Below are 18,215 nucleotides of genomic sequence, written 5' to 3' on the forward strand. Positions count from 1 at the left end.
GTCCTGTCAAAAAGACCCTGTATGTCTGATTTCAACTTGAGTATCCGAAATTTCCGAATGAAATATCTAACTACAGGGCGAAGGGACAAGACGTTGGGCGGTAACTGCTGTAATGTATTTACGAACAGTCCAATCTTACAGGTTAGTTCGAAATTGACAATACGCACTAGCCATGTCGCTTTGTGCACGGACCCACTCTTATTGTCCCTACACTGGCCCTCTCTACTTCATCCCTCCCATCATCAAACTATTCGTTCTCTATGGGCAGCACGAATGGCCAACACACCGCTGTATCATCAGCTCAGCCGACTCTCTTTCTCTGCGGTTAGCATCATAGGCTGCATTTATCTCATTTTATGTCTCGTCTTCCTTGGCTACTACCATAGCTCGAGCTATCGCGATCCCACGTCTTTGTTCTTCGACCCCAGCCGTGCCTATCAGAAACGATATTCGTCCAAACGAATTGCCCAAGCAGAGGCATTTCTTGCCTCCGCCAGCAGCTTAGCGTCTCCGACGAGAGAACACCAGGGGCCCCCAGCGGTGTGCGTGGGAATAGTAACGGTTCGTCGAAGGGGTGATCAATATGTTGGCTTGACAGTGGCGTCTCTCCTGGATGGACTCACTGAGACCGAAAGAAACACGATGCGTTTATACCTTCGTGTTGGCAACACTGACCCGAAAGAGCACCCTATCTTCTCCGAGAAGTGGGTGGAAACGCTACCCGATCGTCTGTTAACGTATTCGCAAGATGACCCCGACTTCGGACAGCTACGGGCGTGGGAGGAAGGTGGCTGGTACCGGAACAAGACCATCTACGACTTCACAACCTTGATGAAGGACTGCTATGAGACCGGTGCCGACTATGTCGTGATGATAGAAGATGATACCCTGGCAGTCAATGGCTGGTTTCCATCTGCCTTGCAAGCTCTGGACGCAGTGCATGAGAAGGCTGCACGTCAAGGTCAAGAGTGGATTTATCTCCGCCTGTTCTACGTCGATGGCCTCCTAGGCTGGAACTCGGAAGAATGGCCGCAATACCTGGCGTGGTCCTTCATTCTCTGGGCGTTACTTACAGGGACAATGGTTGTCTTCAAGACACGAGTGTTCACAACGCAGCTCCGTCGATTCCCGACCAGTGCCATCTGGCTTGCATCGTCCCTGCTTATACCCGGTGCGATTCTTTTTTTCTTCATCTCCGGCCGGCAAAAAATGTGGCCCATTGCCCCTGGAGTCCATGAAATGAACAAATACGGATGTTGTTCGCAGGGTCTTGTTTTCCCCCGAGCGATGGTACCCCGGTTCCTGGAGCAGACTGACTTGACGACTGACTGGTTGGTTGATATGATGGTTGAAACGATTGCGGACAGCCAGGGCTGGACGCGCTGGGCTGTGGTTCCGCCGTTACTACAGCATATCGGCGCGACGAGTTCCAAAGGATATGGGTTTGACAGCTCCGCCAAGACGATATGGAATTTCAGGTTTGAAGAATACGATCAGTAGTGAGTCTTTAGGTTTGAATAGAGATCTTGTTATTCCAATCGACTTTTATCCACCAGTAATACTATTCGGGCAGTCAGCGCAAGTCAACTCAGCGCAAAGCATCTCCCACATTAACCAGTTGACAAGGCACAATATTGAATGTGATAAGATGCCACGTATAGTAGCTGGACATACATGACGCTAGAGAATACACGAGTCGATTTGTATTGATGATACTGATGAGTGGGCCGCAGCTTGAGACTATCTCCGGCCCATGTATGCAAACGGCGATTTGCTGAGAATGTTTTCCCTTTGGAAATACCCAATAGACGGTGAGAGGATCGGTACCTACGCCTTGATTGTGTCGGCGTTGGTGGCCTGGCATCGCCGGGTCATGTGACGGCCGAAGAGTTTAAAATACCACATAGCTGTATCTAATTTCTTCTAATAACTAATTAATATTAATTTAAATAATTTTAACTTTTTAATTTCTATAGCTGTTTTTTTAACAGATTATAAGCCCGGTTCGGACTAAAATGTTAAATTAATTATTTTTATATTAATATATATATTTTTTTAGTAGAAAGAATATTACTAAAATATATTATTTTATTAGTTTACAATACTACTAATTATTATTAAAATTTTTATTAAAATATATATTAATTAACTAAATCTGTTACCAAACTATTTTTTATATCTAATTTTTATTAAATATTAGCTACTGTTAAGATTAGTAAATTAAATATAAAAATTAAATAATATAAAATATAATAAAATATAATAAAATATTAAATAATTAATATAAATAAACTGCTAGTTCTTTAAAATACTAAAAATTATTTGTATTAGTTTAAGATAGTTAAAATATATTTATTAAATTAAAAACTATAGTATTTTATTTTAAATATTATAAAAATTCCGAGATCTTTTATAAAATTTTTTAATAATTTTAATAGAAATATATCTGTCCAAGTTATTAAGTAAGTATATATTAAAAAATTTAAAAAATATTAAATTAGATAATTAAAATAATATTAAAATAATAAAAAAACCTATAGTATTATATATATTATATTATTATTAAAAATATATTATAAAGTAATCAACTTAAAGTCAGCTAGTACTATTTAAAATAAATTTAAAAAAAATATTATTATTTTAAATATTTAATTTTTTAAAAATTTTTAGACTATTATATTTCTTCGATATAATAACTATCAAAATATTAATAAATATATTATAAAAATATCTAAAGTATTAAATAAGTTTTAGTATAATCTTATTAAAAATAATAAGCTAAGTAATAGTATATAGATTTAATTTTTATTTTATGATTTAAAAAATTAGTAGTTTATTTTTTTAACTTTTTATTTTAATTTCTGCTATATTAAAGAAATAATAATATAAAATTAGATTATTTAGATTTTTATATAAAAAAAGATATATATTTAGTTTAATTTAAATAATATTAATCTTACTAAAATATTTAAAAATTAAAAGTTAAGTAGTTTTAAGTTAAAAAATTAATAAAATAGATTAAACTAGTCGAATAAAAATAATTCTAAAAAAATATTATAGAAAATTTATAAGAATTAAAAATATAATTACTATAGTAAAGTCGGCTATAAAAAGTCTAACTACTAAAAACTTTATTCTAAAAAAAACTATTTAAATTAATTAAAAATACTAAAAAAAATTTAAATATTAGTATTATTATTAAAAATCTTAATATTACAGCGGCTGTAGTTTTTAGTATAAAAATAATAAATAAAAAATATAAAAATAATATAAATATAATTTTATATAATTTTTATATCTTATAGTATTATATTAGATATAAATAGATTATTAACTCTAATTCTACTAAATATTTTATTAAAAATAAAAATAATTTTATTTTATTAACTATAAAGCTTTTTAAATATAGTATTTATATAGTAACTAAAAAACTCATATACTTAATATTAAAAAATAATATTAAACTAAAAATATAATATTTAAAAAAATATTTTTATATAATAATACTTATTAATATATTATATATTCTAATATTAAAAATTAATTTACTAAATACTATATATTTTAAAAAATATAAAATTACTATTAATTTACTACTAAATAAAATAATTATCTATAAAATGTAAAATAAATAAGAAATTTTTTATTTTTAATAATATTATTAATAATTAATATTCTTTTTACTTATATAAGCAGACTAATACTATATATATTATATTCAAAAATATAAGTAATATATTTCTTACTATATATTCTATAAAAGATTTATTTTTTATTAATATTATTTATTAATTAAATAATAAAATAATTATTAGATTAAATAATAGTAACAGTCTGTCTACAGCAGCTGATATATTAAATAATAGTAATAATCTATTTTTATTAACTTATTATTTATATATTTTTAGAAATATTTATAAAAAATATACTTCAGCTATGAATAAAAATTATATTAATCTTTATATTTAATATTAGTATTTAATATATTTATTAATTTAAAATTATATTTATATATTAAAAATAATAAATAATATAAATATAAGAAATCTTATTATATTAAAATATATTTATTTTATTTATTACCTTATACAGATAGTAGCTAAATAAAAAACCTAATATTTAATATTTATAATATAATATTAATAGTATATTTTTTAATACTAGAAATAAATATATTAATTTATTTATAATAAAGTCTAATAAAATCTACTATTAGATATTTTTCATTAACTAATATAATAGTTAGATTAATATATATTTATTAAAACAGTGTGCAGATGCAGTATAATACTGAAATTATTTATTAAAACTATAAATAAAATATTATCTAAAATATAATTAATCTATTCTACTAATATATCTAAGTTTTAAACCAAAGATTTACTAATTTAAATATAAAATAAAAAATATAATAAAAATTTATAATATTATATATTTATAATTAAAATACTCTTATAAAATATATATTCTTAATTATTTATATATATATATATATATATAGTTCTAAAAAATTAAGACTTTGATTAATGTGATGGCCGATCAAACCAACTGAATTTCATTAATATAGTACTATTTAAACAAAATTTTAAGTATAAAAAGAAGAAAAAAAAAGAAAAATAGCTATATTTCCCGCGGTATTATATTATCTACATATAGTATAAATAAAATAAAAAAATTAAATAAATTAAACTAGTCTTAATTTATTATTCTATCTAAATATTTTTTGTATAGCTTTTATATTATCCCCCGGATTAGTCTTAACTATTTTTAAATAAAAAGTATTTTTATAGTTTTTTTATTATTATTTTTATAGTATAATTATAGACTATAGATATTCTATAGAATTTAAAATTAAATTATTATTAAAATAATTAGAGTTAAAGACTTTCTCCGCAGCTACTTTTAATTAGACTTTTAGATATTTTAGAGAATTAGAACTTTTTAAATAAGAATAATAAAATTTTTCTAAAAGTATAGAAGTATTCTTTAGATTTTCTGCTAGATATTATAATAAATCTACTTTATTTAAGTTTTTTTATTTAATATAGTATATTAAGTATTTTTAATATATATAAGAATTAAGAATTTTTTTTATTTTATACTTTAAATTTTTATTTATATTTATTAGCTTTATCTAATCCTGGATTTAATCTAATAATAATTTATTTATTAAGATAGATTAACGTTTTTTAGAATAAAATATTAAATATACTCTAATATTAGCTGGTAGTTATATTTGGAATATTTTTTTTATTTTAGAATTTTATATAAATTATATTATTTTTCGGCTAGTTTTTTAAATAGCTATTTTTAATTTTAGTTAGAATAATTAATATAAATTCTGCTTTCGGCTTGGATTAAAGTTTTTTTTAATAATAATTAGCCTGCGTGGCTTGTTGTTTCTAAAAATTAGTAATATTAATTTTAATAAATTTTTAAATATTTTTAAGATAGATTATAGTACTGTAAATATAAATAATATTTATATTTTTTTATTTAATATCTATTAGAGGTTTTGAATTAAAAAATAATTAAAACTAATATTTATATTTTATTTAAAATAAGAATATTCTAAGAAATATATATAGTAAATATATTATAATAAAGTCTATTATTAGTAGTAGTTCTAACTAGTTATTATAAAAATTATTTATAAATAGAATTAGTCTTTAGACTAAATATTAGTTTATATTCTTAATTTATCTATTAGTTTAGAAATAGTATACTATAAAAAGTTTTAACTTAATTTAAAGAATATAACAGAATTCTTACTAAAATTTTAAAATAAATTAAGATTTTTTATTAAAAATAATAATATTTAAATATCTTATTTAAATATAAATAGATCTAATAAATAACTAGACTATATCTTATATAGTAATATTCTTAGTATATAAAATTAATACTATTTATTTAAAAAATTAATCTATTATTATATATAGTATTATATTTTTATATATCTTTTAGAAGTATATAAAAATCTATAAATATATATTATTATAGTTGATTAATAATAAAAAAAGATTAGAATAATTTTTATAGTAATTTTTTAAGTAATTCTTATATTTATAAATTATATAATTATTTAAATATCAGCGGATGTTTTTATTCTAAATATTCTAATAATAATATTACTTAACTAGCTTTAAAATCTTTATTTATTTTAGATATATAATAAATAGCTAGTAGTATATTTTATTTAATAGTTTTATATATAGATTTTTTTTAGCGGATACTACTAAATATTTTTTATATAATAGTAATCTATTTTAAAAAAAATAAAAACTATTCGAATCAGCAGTATTCTTTTTTTTAATTAAGTTTGATTAATTTATGGTTAGTGTAGAGAATTTAATTAGTTAGTAGTAGTTCTTTATTTAATAAAACTAAAATAAATAATTATAATATTTATTATATCTCTAAATCTATCTATTTAGATTATAGTATAATCTAATTATACTTTTAATCTAATATTTTATAGGTCTTTTTTTATTAGATAAATATATTAGCTAAAATATTAGCTTTTTCGGGTCTATATTAAATTTTAAAATAATATCTAAATAGAAATTCGGCCTATTTTACTTATTATATATTTAATTTTTACTTATAAAGTATTCTAATATTTAGTAATTTATAAGTATTTTAAAAGATTTCTTGAATTTTAAAAAGTTTTTTAGTTCTATTTTCTAAATTTTTATAAATCTTATAATAGTAAGTATTTTTTTATTATAGATATTATAGTTCTTTTTAGCAGATATCATAATTTTTTAAAAAAAATAAGATTAGATATTATTAATTATTAATATATTAAATAAAAACTTTTATAATAATTTTGTCTACAGTATTAGTCTTCAGCCTAATAAAAAAACTAGAATTATAATAAATTAATACTAATATTAAAATAAGAATATCTTTTAAAAATTTAAAGACTATTTAATATTTTCTGTTTTATATGAGAAAAATATTTTTATATATAAGCAGTATTAATAGTCGGGCTAATTTATTATAATTTTTAATAAAATATTAATAAAAACTATAAAATCCTAGAAATAATTATATTTTATAAATTATTTTTAGGATTTTTTATTTTTTAATAACTACTATTTTTTCCGGGTCTATCTGTATCTTATTAATAGAAATAATAAAATCTAGAAACTTAGTTTCTATAATATAAAACTTATATTTATAAATAATAGCTTGCAGACTAATTTTATATAGTTTTTTAAAGACTAATCTAATATAAATTTAGTATTTAAAAAGATTATTACTATAAATAAAAATATTATTAATATATATAGTTATAAACTTATCTAAATATTTATAAAGAATTTTATTAATTAGTTTTTAAAATATGGCTGGCCTATTTATCAGTTTAAAAAAAAGGACTTTATATTTAAATATATTATATTAAATCTAAAAAATAATTAGATTCTCTAAGTTAGAATCTATATAAATATAATAAAAATCTTATTTAATATTCAGCTTAATAAATATTTTAGTTTATCCGAGTCGGTTAATAACCTTATTAATTAATAATAATAAGTATAAATTTTTTTAGTTAATATATTAAGTTTCTAATAATCTATATATATATATAAAAACGTTCTTTAGGCTTTTAAGCTATTAAAATAAATAATATAAAAAAACTAAGCTTAAAATAATAAAATTTTTATTTAAATTTTTAGTAATATAATATTTTACAGCTTCCAGTTCTTCGGCTGTTATTTTATATAATAAAAAAAATTCTAACAGAAACTTATTATTAAGCTGAATTTTATAGTTATAAATATAAAATAATAATAGAATATCTAAAGCTTATTTAAAAAATACTTCAGCCAGATTATAATATTAGAAGAAAAAAATTTTAATAATCTTTTATTATTTTTATTTAATAAAAGTTAGTTTAATTTTTTTATTAATTATCTTCTTAATTTTCTATAGAAATATAATAAAAATTTTTAATTTTAATTTTTTTAAATATTACTAAAAGCCGGCTATTTTAATTAGTAAATATACTGATTAAATAAGATAAGTAAAATAGTTAAAAATGGTCTTTTATTAATTTTAAAACTAATTTTCAAGAAATCTTTTTCTTGAAAAAATCTTAGCATAATATATTATATAAAAAGAAAAAATAAGTAATATAATAATATAGATATTCGGATTAAAAGCCCGACGAATTTGTGTCGACCTAGAAGCAGGTTGCTATAATAGTAGATATAGGCTGCTGTAATGGTAGGTATTGTATAATATAAGATTATATTCAGATTTATTTTTAAATACTAGTTAATTATTATTGTTGCAGAAAAGTTAATATAACAAATTTTAATTGAAACAGAATTATTTATATATTTATTTTAAAATTTTAAAACAGTTGTAAAAAATATTAATAAGTAATTAATATTTAAAAACAGTTGTTAACTACTTAAAAGTATAATAAGAAAATATTAATCCGATTATTTAACAATATATTTTTATAACTAAAAACTTGGTATTACTATATTATTTTAATTTAAAGAAATATAAGAAACAGATATTTAAAGCTTGCTAAAGTAGTTTTTATAAAATTTAATATATTTTATATAAAAATTATATAGTAATTCTTGAGAATCTTATCTTTGGCTTATTAATCAGTAAATATTATATTAATTATTTAAAACCTTTTATTACTTAAACTAGTAATTAAGTTAAGAAAATAAGATATTTTTTAATATAAATTTAATTACAGCAGTCTATCATTAATAAATTATTTTAAACCAGAAAAAGTAAGAGTAAAAATCTAATAAACAAAAAAAGCAGTATTTCTACTAAAAAATATAAATAAAATAAACAGTAAAATAAATATAGTTTAATCTTTTTAATAAATTTTTTGGGGTTAATATTTTTTATTTTTCTGCTGCTGGTATTAAATTTTTTTTATTTTATTATTTTTTTTCTATTTTATTTCTTTATATTTTAATTTTATTAAATCTTTTAATTATTCTCTCAATACTACTAATTGTTAAAATAGTATATTATAATAATTTAAGAATCTACTGGCCTTAATTTTAATCTAAAAACAAAAATAACTAGCTTAATATTAATTAATACATTAATATTATCTATTAGAGATAAATCTAAAACTATTTTAATTTATCTACTAATAAAAGCAACTAGTAAAAATAAAGTAAATAAAAAAATATTTATTTTATAGTTTATTTCTTGCAACATTTTATCTTCTTTTAACATTAGTATAGAAAATGCGGCTGTTACCGAAGCTGGTTATAATATTAATATTAATATCAAGAAAAAAGAGGTTTAAAAAATTATAAAAACTAATAATTACTTTAGTATATTTCTTAATAATCTGTCGAAAGCAGAATTCAAAACTAAAAAAAAATATATATAAACTTAATAAATATTAATTTAAAAAATCTTTAGAAGAAAAAGATTTATAATATTTATATTTTTTTATAAATAATAATCTATTATCTGCAACTTTTTTCGAAGAATAATCTACTATAAAAAAGATTTAGTATACTAAATCTAATACTCTATTCGAGAAGGAAAAAATAAATTAATATATTTGAATATAAACAAAGAATTTTTAGACTAAAAATTCTATAAAACTCTTTTTTTAAAATCTCGAAATCTTTAATATAAAAAAATAAAAAAGTTAGAAGAGAAACCGGCCAAACCGATTATGTTAGGGACTACTTGACGCAGTAGATATAATAATTAGATAAAACAAGCAAGATAGTTAAAAACAGTCTTCTATTAATTTTAAGACTAATTCTTAAGAAATCTTCTTCTTTAAAAAATCTTAGAATAATATATTATATAAGAAAAAAAGTAAGCAATATAATAATATAAATATTTAAATTTAAAGTCCGACAAATGTATATCGATCTAAAAGCAGGCTGTTATAATAGTAGATATAAACTATTATAACAAAAGATATTATATAATAATTATACTTTTTTGCTAAGCCGGCCTATTTAGTATAATAGTAGCTGTAAATAGCTTTATTATTTTTTTAATTAGATATTTCTACTAGTAGTATTTCTTAAATAGCAGAATCCGGTATTATAATAGTAGAAAAACTGTTTAATAGATTATATATTATATAAATAAAAAATTCTAAAATAGTAAATAAAATATATATTTTTTTAATAATCCGATTAAAATCTAATATAAAAAATATATATAAATAAAATAATTAATATATTTTTATTTATTTTTATATTCTAATTTTTTATTAAAAGTTTTTTTATACTCTTTTTTTTATTATTTTTGTTTTTATTATTATTATTTATTTAATATTTATCTGTTAATTTGGTTTCTTTAAATTTTTATTTTTATTATTTTTCAATATAATATTTATAACTACTTGCTGTTATTTAATTAATATATTTATTATATTTAAAATTTTCTTCTATTTATATTATTTAAAAACTAGTATTAAAAAATTTGATATTATTAATATAGAAAATTTTATATTTAGCTATATCTTTAATACTATAATATTTATAATATATAAGTAATATTCTAATAGAAATTAGCTTTATTATTAAATCTATTTTAACAGTTTTTTAGTAGATTTATTAAACTAATAAAAACTAGATTTTAATTAATATACTAGAAAATACTTTTAAATTATTACAGATTTTCAACTAGAATTAAAAGTTTTTTATTAATTATACTATTTTTAACTAGAAGTTAGATTAAAATCTAATATTTTATATCTAAATCGGCTATTTAATTCTAATTTTAGTTATTAATTTTAAAATAATTAAGCTAGTCTACCGCCGTAAGTATAAACTAACTAATACTAATAAGTTTAAGATTATTATATATTTTTTTTATTAATTTTCTATTAATTTATAAGCTAATTTATTAGTTTAATCTAATTTTTTATTATTTTTTTATTATAAGTTGTTATTTTATTATAAATAATCTAACTATATTTTATCTAATATCTAAAAAGAACAGATTTTTTTTATAAACTAGAACTAAGTAGATATTTTTTAAAAAAGTCTGCTGTAAAATATATACTATATATAATAATAAAACCATTTTTTAAAATTTTTATTTTTAGAAAATAAAGTAGTTCTGGTTTTTTACTGCTTATTTTCTATAAGAATAGTACTAATTAGCCGGATTAATTTAGTAATTTTTTAATAAAAATCCGGCTTATTTATAAAGAATTTTTATTTTAATTATATATTTTAATATTAATATTTAAACATATCTAATATAGTAATTTAATATAGATTTAGTTATTTTTCTTATATTTACAAATAAAATATTTTTATTATTTTAATTTTTTTTATTTTTTATAGCTTTGAATAGTTTATTAAATATTATTTATAGATTTTTCTAGGATTTATTTATTATATTTATCTAACCAGTCTATTTATTTAATTAAAAAATATTGTTTATTTTTAAAAGTCTGCTTTTTTTAATATTTTCAATCTTAAACTTTTTTTTAAAAATTAAAAAATAGAATTAGTCTTGCAAATTTATATTAGATTTTTATTATTCTAATAATAATATATAAAAAATATTATAGATTTAATAATAGTAGTTAGATAGAGAAATTTAATATATCTATTTTTTAATAACTGCTAGAATTTTTAAGAGTCTAATATATTAAAAAACTACGTTTTAAGAAAAAATCTTAATTTTTAAATTTTTAATAAATAGTTTTATTATATTTTTTTTAAAAGTTCTTAACTGGTATTTTTTATTATAACATTTCTTCTATATTTTATTAGTTTTTCGCTAGTAATTTTATAGGTTTTTTTATAGTATAGCTAGTTTATTAATCTAATTTTTAGCTGCAGAAATCTTTTTTTAAAAAATACTAATCTTAGTATAAAAATAAAAAGTAGATAAATAGTCTATAAAAATCTTAAAAAAAATAACTAGTAGTTAAATTTAGAATATTATTATAAGTAAATTAAGCAGAGAATAATAAAATAAACTAGTCTAATTAATTTTTATTAATAAAGTATTAAAAATATTATTTAAAAGTCTAATTTATTTTTTCGGTTTAATTATTAGTTTAAGATCGAAATACAATTAATAAATAAAATTTAATCTAAATATAATATATAATTCGAAACTAAAATTTGCTAATAAAAAAGAATTCTTATCTAAAATTATATTCTAAAATAGTCTAAACTAAAGTTTAATCTTTTTATAAAAAAGTTTAGCAAGTTTTAAAATAGTTATAATATAAAAAATAGATAAAAATTAATATTACTTTATAAATTTATTAATAATAATAAGAATTAAATTTAAAATATTTTTTTATTATAACAGAAGATAAATTTATATTAAAGTTTATAAATAATTTAACAAAAAATTAGTTAAAAATTAGTAATAATTTAAACTTACTATATAGTTTATATTTAATAAATATAATTTTTTAATATATAGAATATTTTTTAATATAAATAATTATATTTTTATAGAGATTTATTTAATAGATTTCTTTTCTAAAAAAGTTTTTATTCTTAACTATTTAAAATAGCCTGCTAGCTGCTTATTAAAATAGAAGTTTAATAAATATTACCGAAGATTTTTTTCTGTAAAAATATATAAATAATATTTATATATAATAAGACTATTTTTATTAATTTTTTAATATTTAAATCTAGAATTATTTTTTGAAATAGTAACTTTTTAATAATATATTTTTATATCTTTATTTTAGATTCTTCTAATTAGAGAATATAATTTCTTATTAATCTTAAAATAAGATAAATCTTTACTTTTATATACTTAGAATACTACTGATATATTAATATATTTATTATAAAATAAGCTTATTTTAATAATTTTAAAATATAGTAAGTTTTTATATTTATATACTTAGAATACTACTGATATATTAATATATAAATTATAAAATATTTTTATTTTAATAATTTAATTAACTATTTTTATATTAATTTTTTAGTTTTTTTAATTTTATTAAAAGCTTAATATTATATAGATATTAAAGTTAAGATTTTTTTAAAAAAATATTTTATTATACTTAGACTAGGATTTTATAAAGACTAGCTGAGATTTTACTAAAAATTTATCAACTATTTAATATTATATTAATTTTAAAATCTTTATATTAGATAGAATTTTCGAGTTTTTTTTATTTTTAATAATAGATTAGTAGAATTATATCTACCAGACTAATATTAAACAATAAAATTATAATTATTAAAATATATATATTATCGAGTCTAATAATTATTTAGTTTTAGTTATTTTATAAAAATCTAATAATTTTAATAATCTAAAAAAATCTTAATAATATATAATAATTTTTTAAAATATTAATATTATTATTTAAATAAATAAATAACAATAAAAAACTTTTAATCTAGAATTAAATAGTAAGTTTTAATACTATTAAATTTTTTTAATTAGAATATAACAGAATAATATATTTTATAATTATCTAACTAGAATAATAATATTATTATTTTTTATTAAAAAATATCTATTTTTATCCAGATCTTCTGTTAAAAACTAAAATATTTTAATAAAAATATAGTTTTAAAACTATAAAAAAGCTGTTAAAATATTATTATTTTTTTATTAATTAATACTATTTTTCTAAGCTTTTTTTATTTCAAATATCTTTTAAAAAAATTAGTAATAATATAATTAAGAAATAATCTTTAATAAAATATTAATAAAAATTATAAAATTCTAAGAATATTTAAATCTTATAATATATAATTAGTATTAGTTATATAAAGATAGCAGATACCCGTCGGAAATTTATTAATATATTATATAAAAATATAATATATTTTAAAAATTTAATATAATTTTAATAAAAAATATATTTTAATAACTTAATATAAAGATCTGCTTTTTATAAATATTCTAATACTAAATATAGATAAAAAATATAAAAAAGACAGTTCTTTAAAAAAATAAAAATATTATTTAAATAAGTAATGTAAAAAATATTTAATATATTATAAAAAGTTAGATAGATATAGTTTTAAGATATAATCAAAGTATTAATTAATCTAAATAATATTATTAAATATTTAAAATATTTATAATAGATTCGAAAAGCTGTTTTTTATTTATTTTTTTATTTAATATAAATTTAATAATAGATATTTTAAATATTAAGTTTTAAAAAATATTTAGCTTCTGCAATCCTGTCTAAAACTTTTAAAATTAAAAATAAAAAATAATAATTTTTAATTAAAATCTTATTAAGTCTTCTATAATTTATATATAATCAGAAATTTTTATTTTTTTAGTATAAAAAAATAAAGACTTCTATAGAACTTTTAAAAAATTAAATTTATTTTAATAGAATATTTTTATTAATATAATAACAAAAAGATGGGGGCTTAATTTAAAATAAAAAATAAATAAATCTATATAACAGGATTTTATTGTTTTTTAAATTAATAATATAATTCGACAGTCTATAAAAAAATTGCTAAAAATAATTAAAAAAAATATATTTATAAAATTATAAAGCTTAGAAAATAATATAATTTTATTAAGTCTAATTTATAAATAATTTAAAAAGACTTTATTTTTTAATAACTAAATATTTTTTAGAAGTTTAATAATAGTATAAATATAAATAAGATTTTAATAAGCTTTTATAAATTTATAAAAAAATAAGATTTTTAATTTTTAAGCTTTGTACTACTACTACTATTTTTATATAAATAAATAAATATATAAATCTTTCAAAATAATTATTAAAAGTAAGATAGAGTTTTTAAAAAAATCTAAATTATAATTAATAATTATATAATATTTTATAAATAATTATATAGTTCTTCTCGAATTAGTAGTAGTAATAGAAATTTTCTATATATTATATATATTTATAATAAAATAATTAATTACAATAACTAATAAAATTATAAAATAAACTATATTCAAATAAAATTATTAAATAAATTAATAGCTAATAAGATTAATTTTAGTATATAAATCTAAGTGTATATAAGTTTCGAATATATTTTTGAAATAAATAAATATATAAAAACAAGTAGTAGTTTTTATTTTAAACTAATTAATTAAAAATATAAAGACTTTTTTATTTAGTATTCTTTTTTTATTAATTCTAATTTAGTTTTATTTTTATTTTTATAAGAGCATCGGTTGGCCAAGTAATATTTATTATTATATTTATAATAATAAAAAGTTTTTTTTTAATTTTTTTATTCCGCGAGGATTTCAACGAAAAAACCTTATTAGTTAATTATAAAAATCCAGATTTTTTGAAAATCTTATTTAGATAGTTTCCTTATTTTTCTAAATCTTATTTTTTTTAAATTTAATATATTTTAATAATAAATAGTAATAATTACTACTTTTTTTAAAAAGTCCGGTAGTTTTAGTATATATTTTTAAATATATTAACTAAATTCTAATACCAGCTTTAAAAAAAAGATTAATATATATTTATTATTTTATTTAGACTTAAAGTACTGTTCTAAGATATTTAAATAAAAATAAAAATTTTTTAGATTTTAATTATTTTATTAGTAGATTTGTTTAAACTATTTTATAATATTAAACTATAAAATAACTATATTTCGAATAGAAAAAATCTATTAAATAAAATAATCTTATAATTTTTTAATATTTTAATAGTCTTTCAGTAATTTTTTATTAATATATTAGTATTATTTCTATTAATCGATAGAATCTAAGTAGCTAACTGCAGCTAAAACTTTTTAGTTTTTTATATAATATTTTTAAAAAGCTTTTTTCAAAATATATTATAAATTATAAATCTATTCTGTTTTCTATTGTAAATTAAACTAAAAAAAATAAAGATTTTTTGAAGTTTAATTTTTTTTATATTTAGAAGATAAAGTTGAACTAGTATAATATTACCATAATTTTACTAGAAATTTGATATCTTTATATTCTGTTTATAATATTTAAATCTATTTTTTTAATTATTTTAATTACTTTAATTAATAAATAGTAGCTTATACTTCTTAAATATCTATCTAAATTAAATAATATAATTTAAAAATAAATAAAATATTTTAAAATAATTCCGGTAAGAATTTGCTAAATAATATATTACTTTTTGCTAAATAACTAAAAAAAGAAAGATTAGGAATTATTAGAAACTACTTAATATAGTAGATATAATAATTAAATAAAATAAATAAAATAGTTAAAAATAGTTTTTTATTAATTTTAAAACTAATTTTTAAGAAATCTTTTTTTTACAAAATCTTAGAATAATATATTATATAAAAAAAAGTAAATAATATAATAATATAAATATTTAGATTAAAAGCCCGACGAATTTGTGTCGACCTAGAAGCAGGCTGCCATAATAGTAGATATAGGCTGCTGTAGCAGGAGGTATTGTATAACAGATTAATATTAAGATTCTATTTTTTTATAAACATAAAAATAAAAAATCCGACTAAAAAAAAGATTGCTGTTACCGATTTTTTTGGTATAAAAAAACTAATAAATTAAGAAGCTATTTAATAAAATAAATAAAAATAAATTAAAATAAATTAAAATAACTTCTAAAAACTCTTTATATTTCTTTTTTAAATAGTATTTTTTGCGAACTATTTGGATTTTTTAAGTTTTTTTAGTTTTAGTATTTATTATATTAGCATCTGCTATAACTATTATTATATTATTTCTTATATATAATTATAGTATTAGCTTTACTATATCTTAAGCTATTGTTCAGTATAAAAAAATTAAAAATTATAATTTAGATTTTATTATTAGTATATTTTAAACAGACACCAAATTATAAAAAATATTAAAAACAAACCTACTATAAGAAAAATATTTTTCTATTATTTTATTTCTTAAAGCTATTTAAGAAAAATATATTAGTAATTTATTTTTATTACAGATTCTAATAAAATCTTTATTTATTCCGAACGTAATCTAATTTCTAATATTGGTAGGAATTATTATAATTACTATTATAGATTCTTTAATCTATATATTTATACGATATATAAAGATTTAAAACAACAATTTATATAAACTGTTTTAATTTTTTAAATATTTTATAGCCTTTTCCGATGCTCTTTTTTTAAAAAAAATATAAATTAAATAGGACTTTTAATATTATTACCGAGACTAAAACCTTTAAACTAAGAGATATAACTTCTTTATAAAACATTAAGTAGAATCTTTAGTAGAAATAAATATATTATCATATAAATAAAAAAATTACTTTATATAATTCAGAAATAATATTAAATAATCGACTATTTTAAAAATTTAATTCGTAATATTATAGCTATCTTCGAGATTTTTAATTTTTTTATTATAATATCTGTTACTGTTTTAATAAAAATTAAAACTTATATAAGATTTATATTATTTTTTATTATAAACATCTCTGCCCGTAAAAAAATAACAAAAAAATAAGATTAACAAAAAAAAATTAACAATAATAATAACAACTAAATAAAAACTGTATTGAAGAAAAATCCTTTTTATAAGAAAATGTTTCTGTTGTATCGGTATAAAATATAATAACAGAAAGAAAAAAGATTTTTTTAATTTCTTCTTTAGAAAGATGGGCGGTAGCTTTATATAATTTCTTTGATTTTTTTTTATTTTTCTTTTTTTTCATAATAATTCTTTTATAAATAGTCTCTTTTATTAAGATTAATATCAGGCAGTTGTTTCTATTCTTCTGTTAGTCTATATGGGGCGTAGTTCTGTTTATATTATTCTATTTCTTATTCCTGGCTTCGCCTCTGCAGTACTCAGTAGTATATGTACCATTTTTTTATAGTTCTGTGTTTGTAATGTTTGATTTAATAGAAGTTAATTAATTTATTTTTTTTATTAATCTATCTGTTATACCTGACCTTTCTATCCTGCAGTTCAAAACAGTTAATGACTGTTAAGGGAATCTCTTAATCTTAACCTGACCGCCGGTTAACGGTCAGGTTCCAGTTGAGGTATGACGGTCAGGTATAGCCACTCTAGAAGTACCTGTATAGCTAACATCCCAATTAGCGAGCTTGATCAGATATAATAGTATTTGAATTGAATTGAATTCTATCACAGCGACGACGCGGTAACCACTAGTCACCGTGGAGGTGGGCGCCAATAGGAGCCATCCTTTTCAATGATCTCAAGGTTCTATTGACAACAGACTGTAATATTTCCGAGAGAGGTCTCATGGACTCCATACATGTTCAATTCATAGACTGTATACAACCCCC

General features: G+C 18.0%; 1 protein-coding gene across 1 annotated transcript; it reads left to right on the forward strand.

Annotated features, from left to right (window-relative positions):
• Positions 1-263: 263 nt before the first annotated feature.
• On the forward strand, positions 264-1,500 carry BO66DRAFT_367625 (uncharacterized protein; the record flags this gene model as incomplete). The annotated part of the gene is made up of 1 exon (XM_025645300.1): positions 264-1,500. The coding sequence occupies exon 1, from the start codon at positions 274-276 to the stop codon at positions 1,498-1,500; it is 1,227 nt and encodes a 408-aa protein (XP_025506926.1). The 5' UTR covers positions 264-273.
• Between the last annotated feature and the right edge of the window lie 16,715 nt (positions 1,501-18,215).

Source organism: Aspergillus aculeatinus (genome assembly GCF_003184765.1).
Source record: "Aspergillus aculeatinus CBS 121060 unplaced genomic scaffold BO66scaffold_8, whole genome shotgun sequence".
In the NCBI taxonomy this organism is placed as follows: domain Eukaryota; kingdom Fungi; phylum Ascomycota; class Eurotiomycetes; order Eurotiales; family Aspergillaceae; genus Aspergillus; species Aspergillus aculeatinus.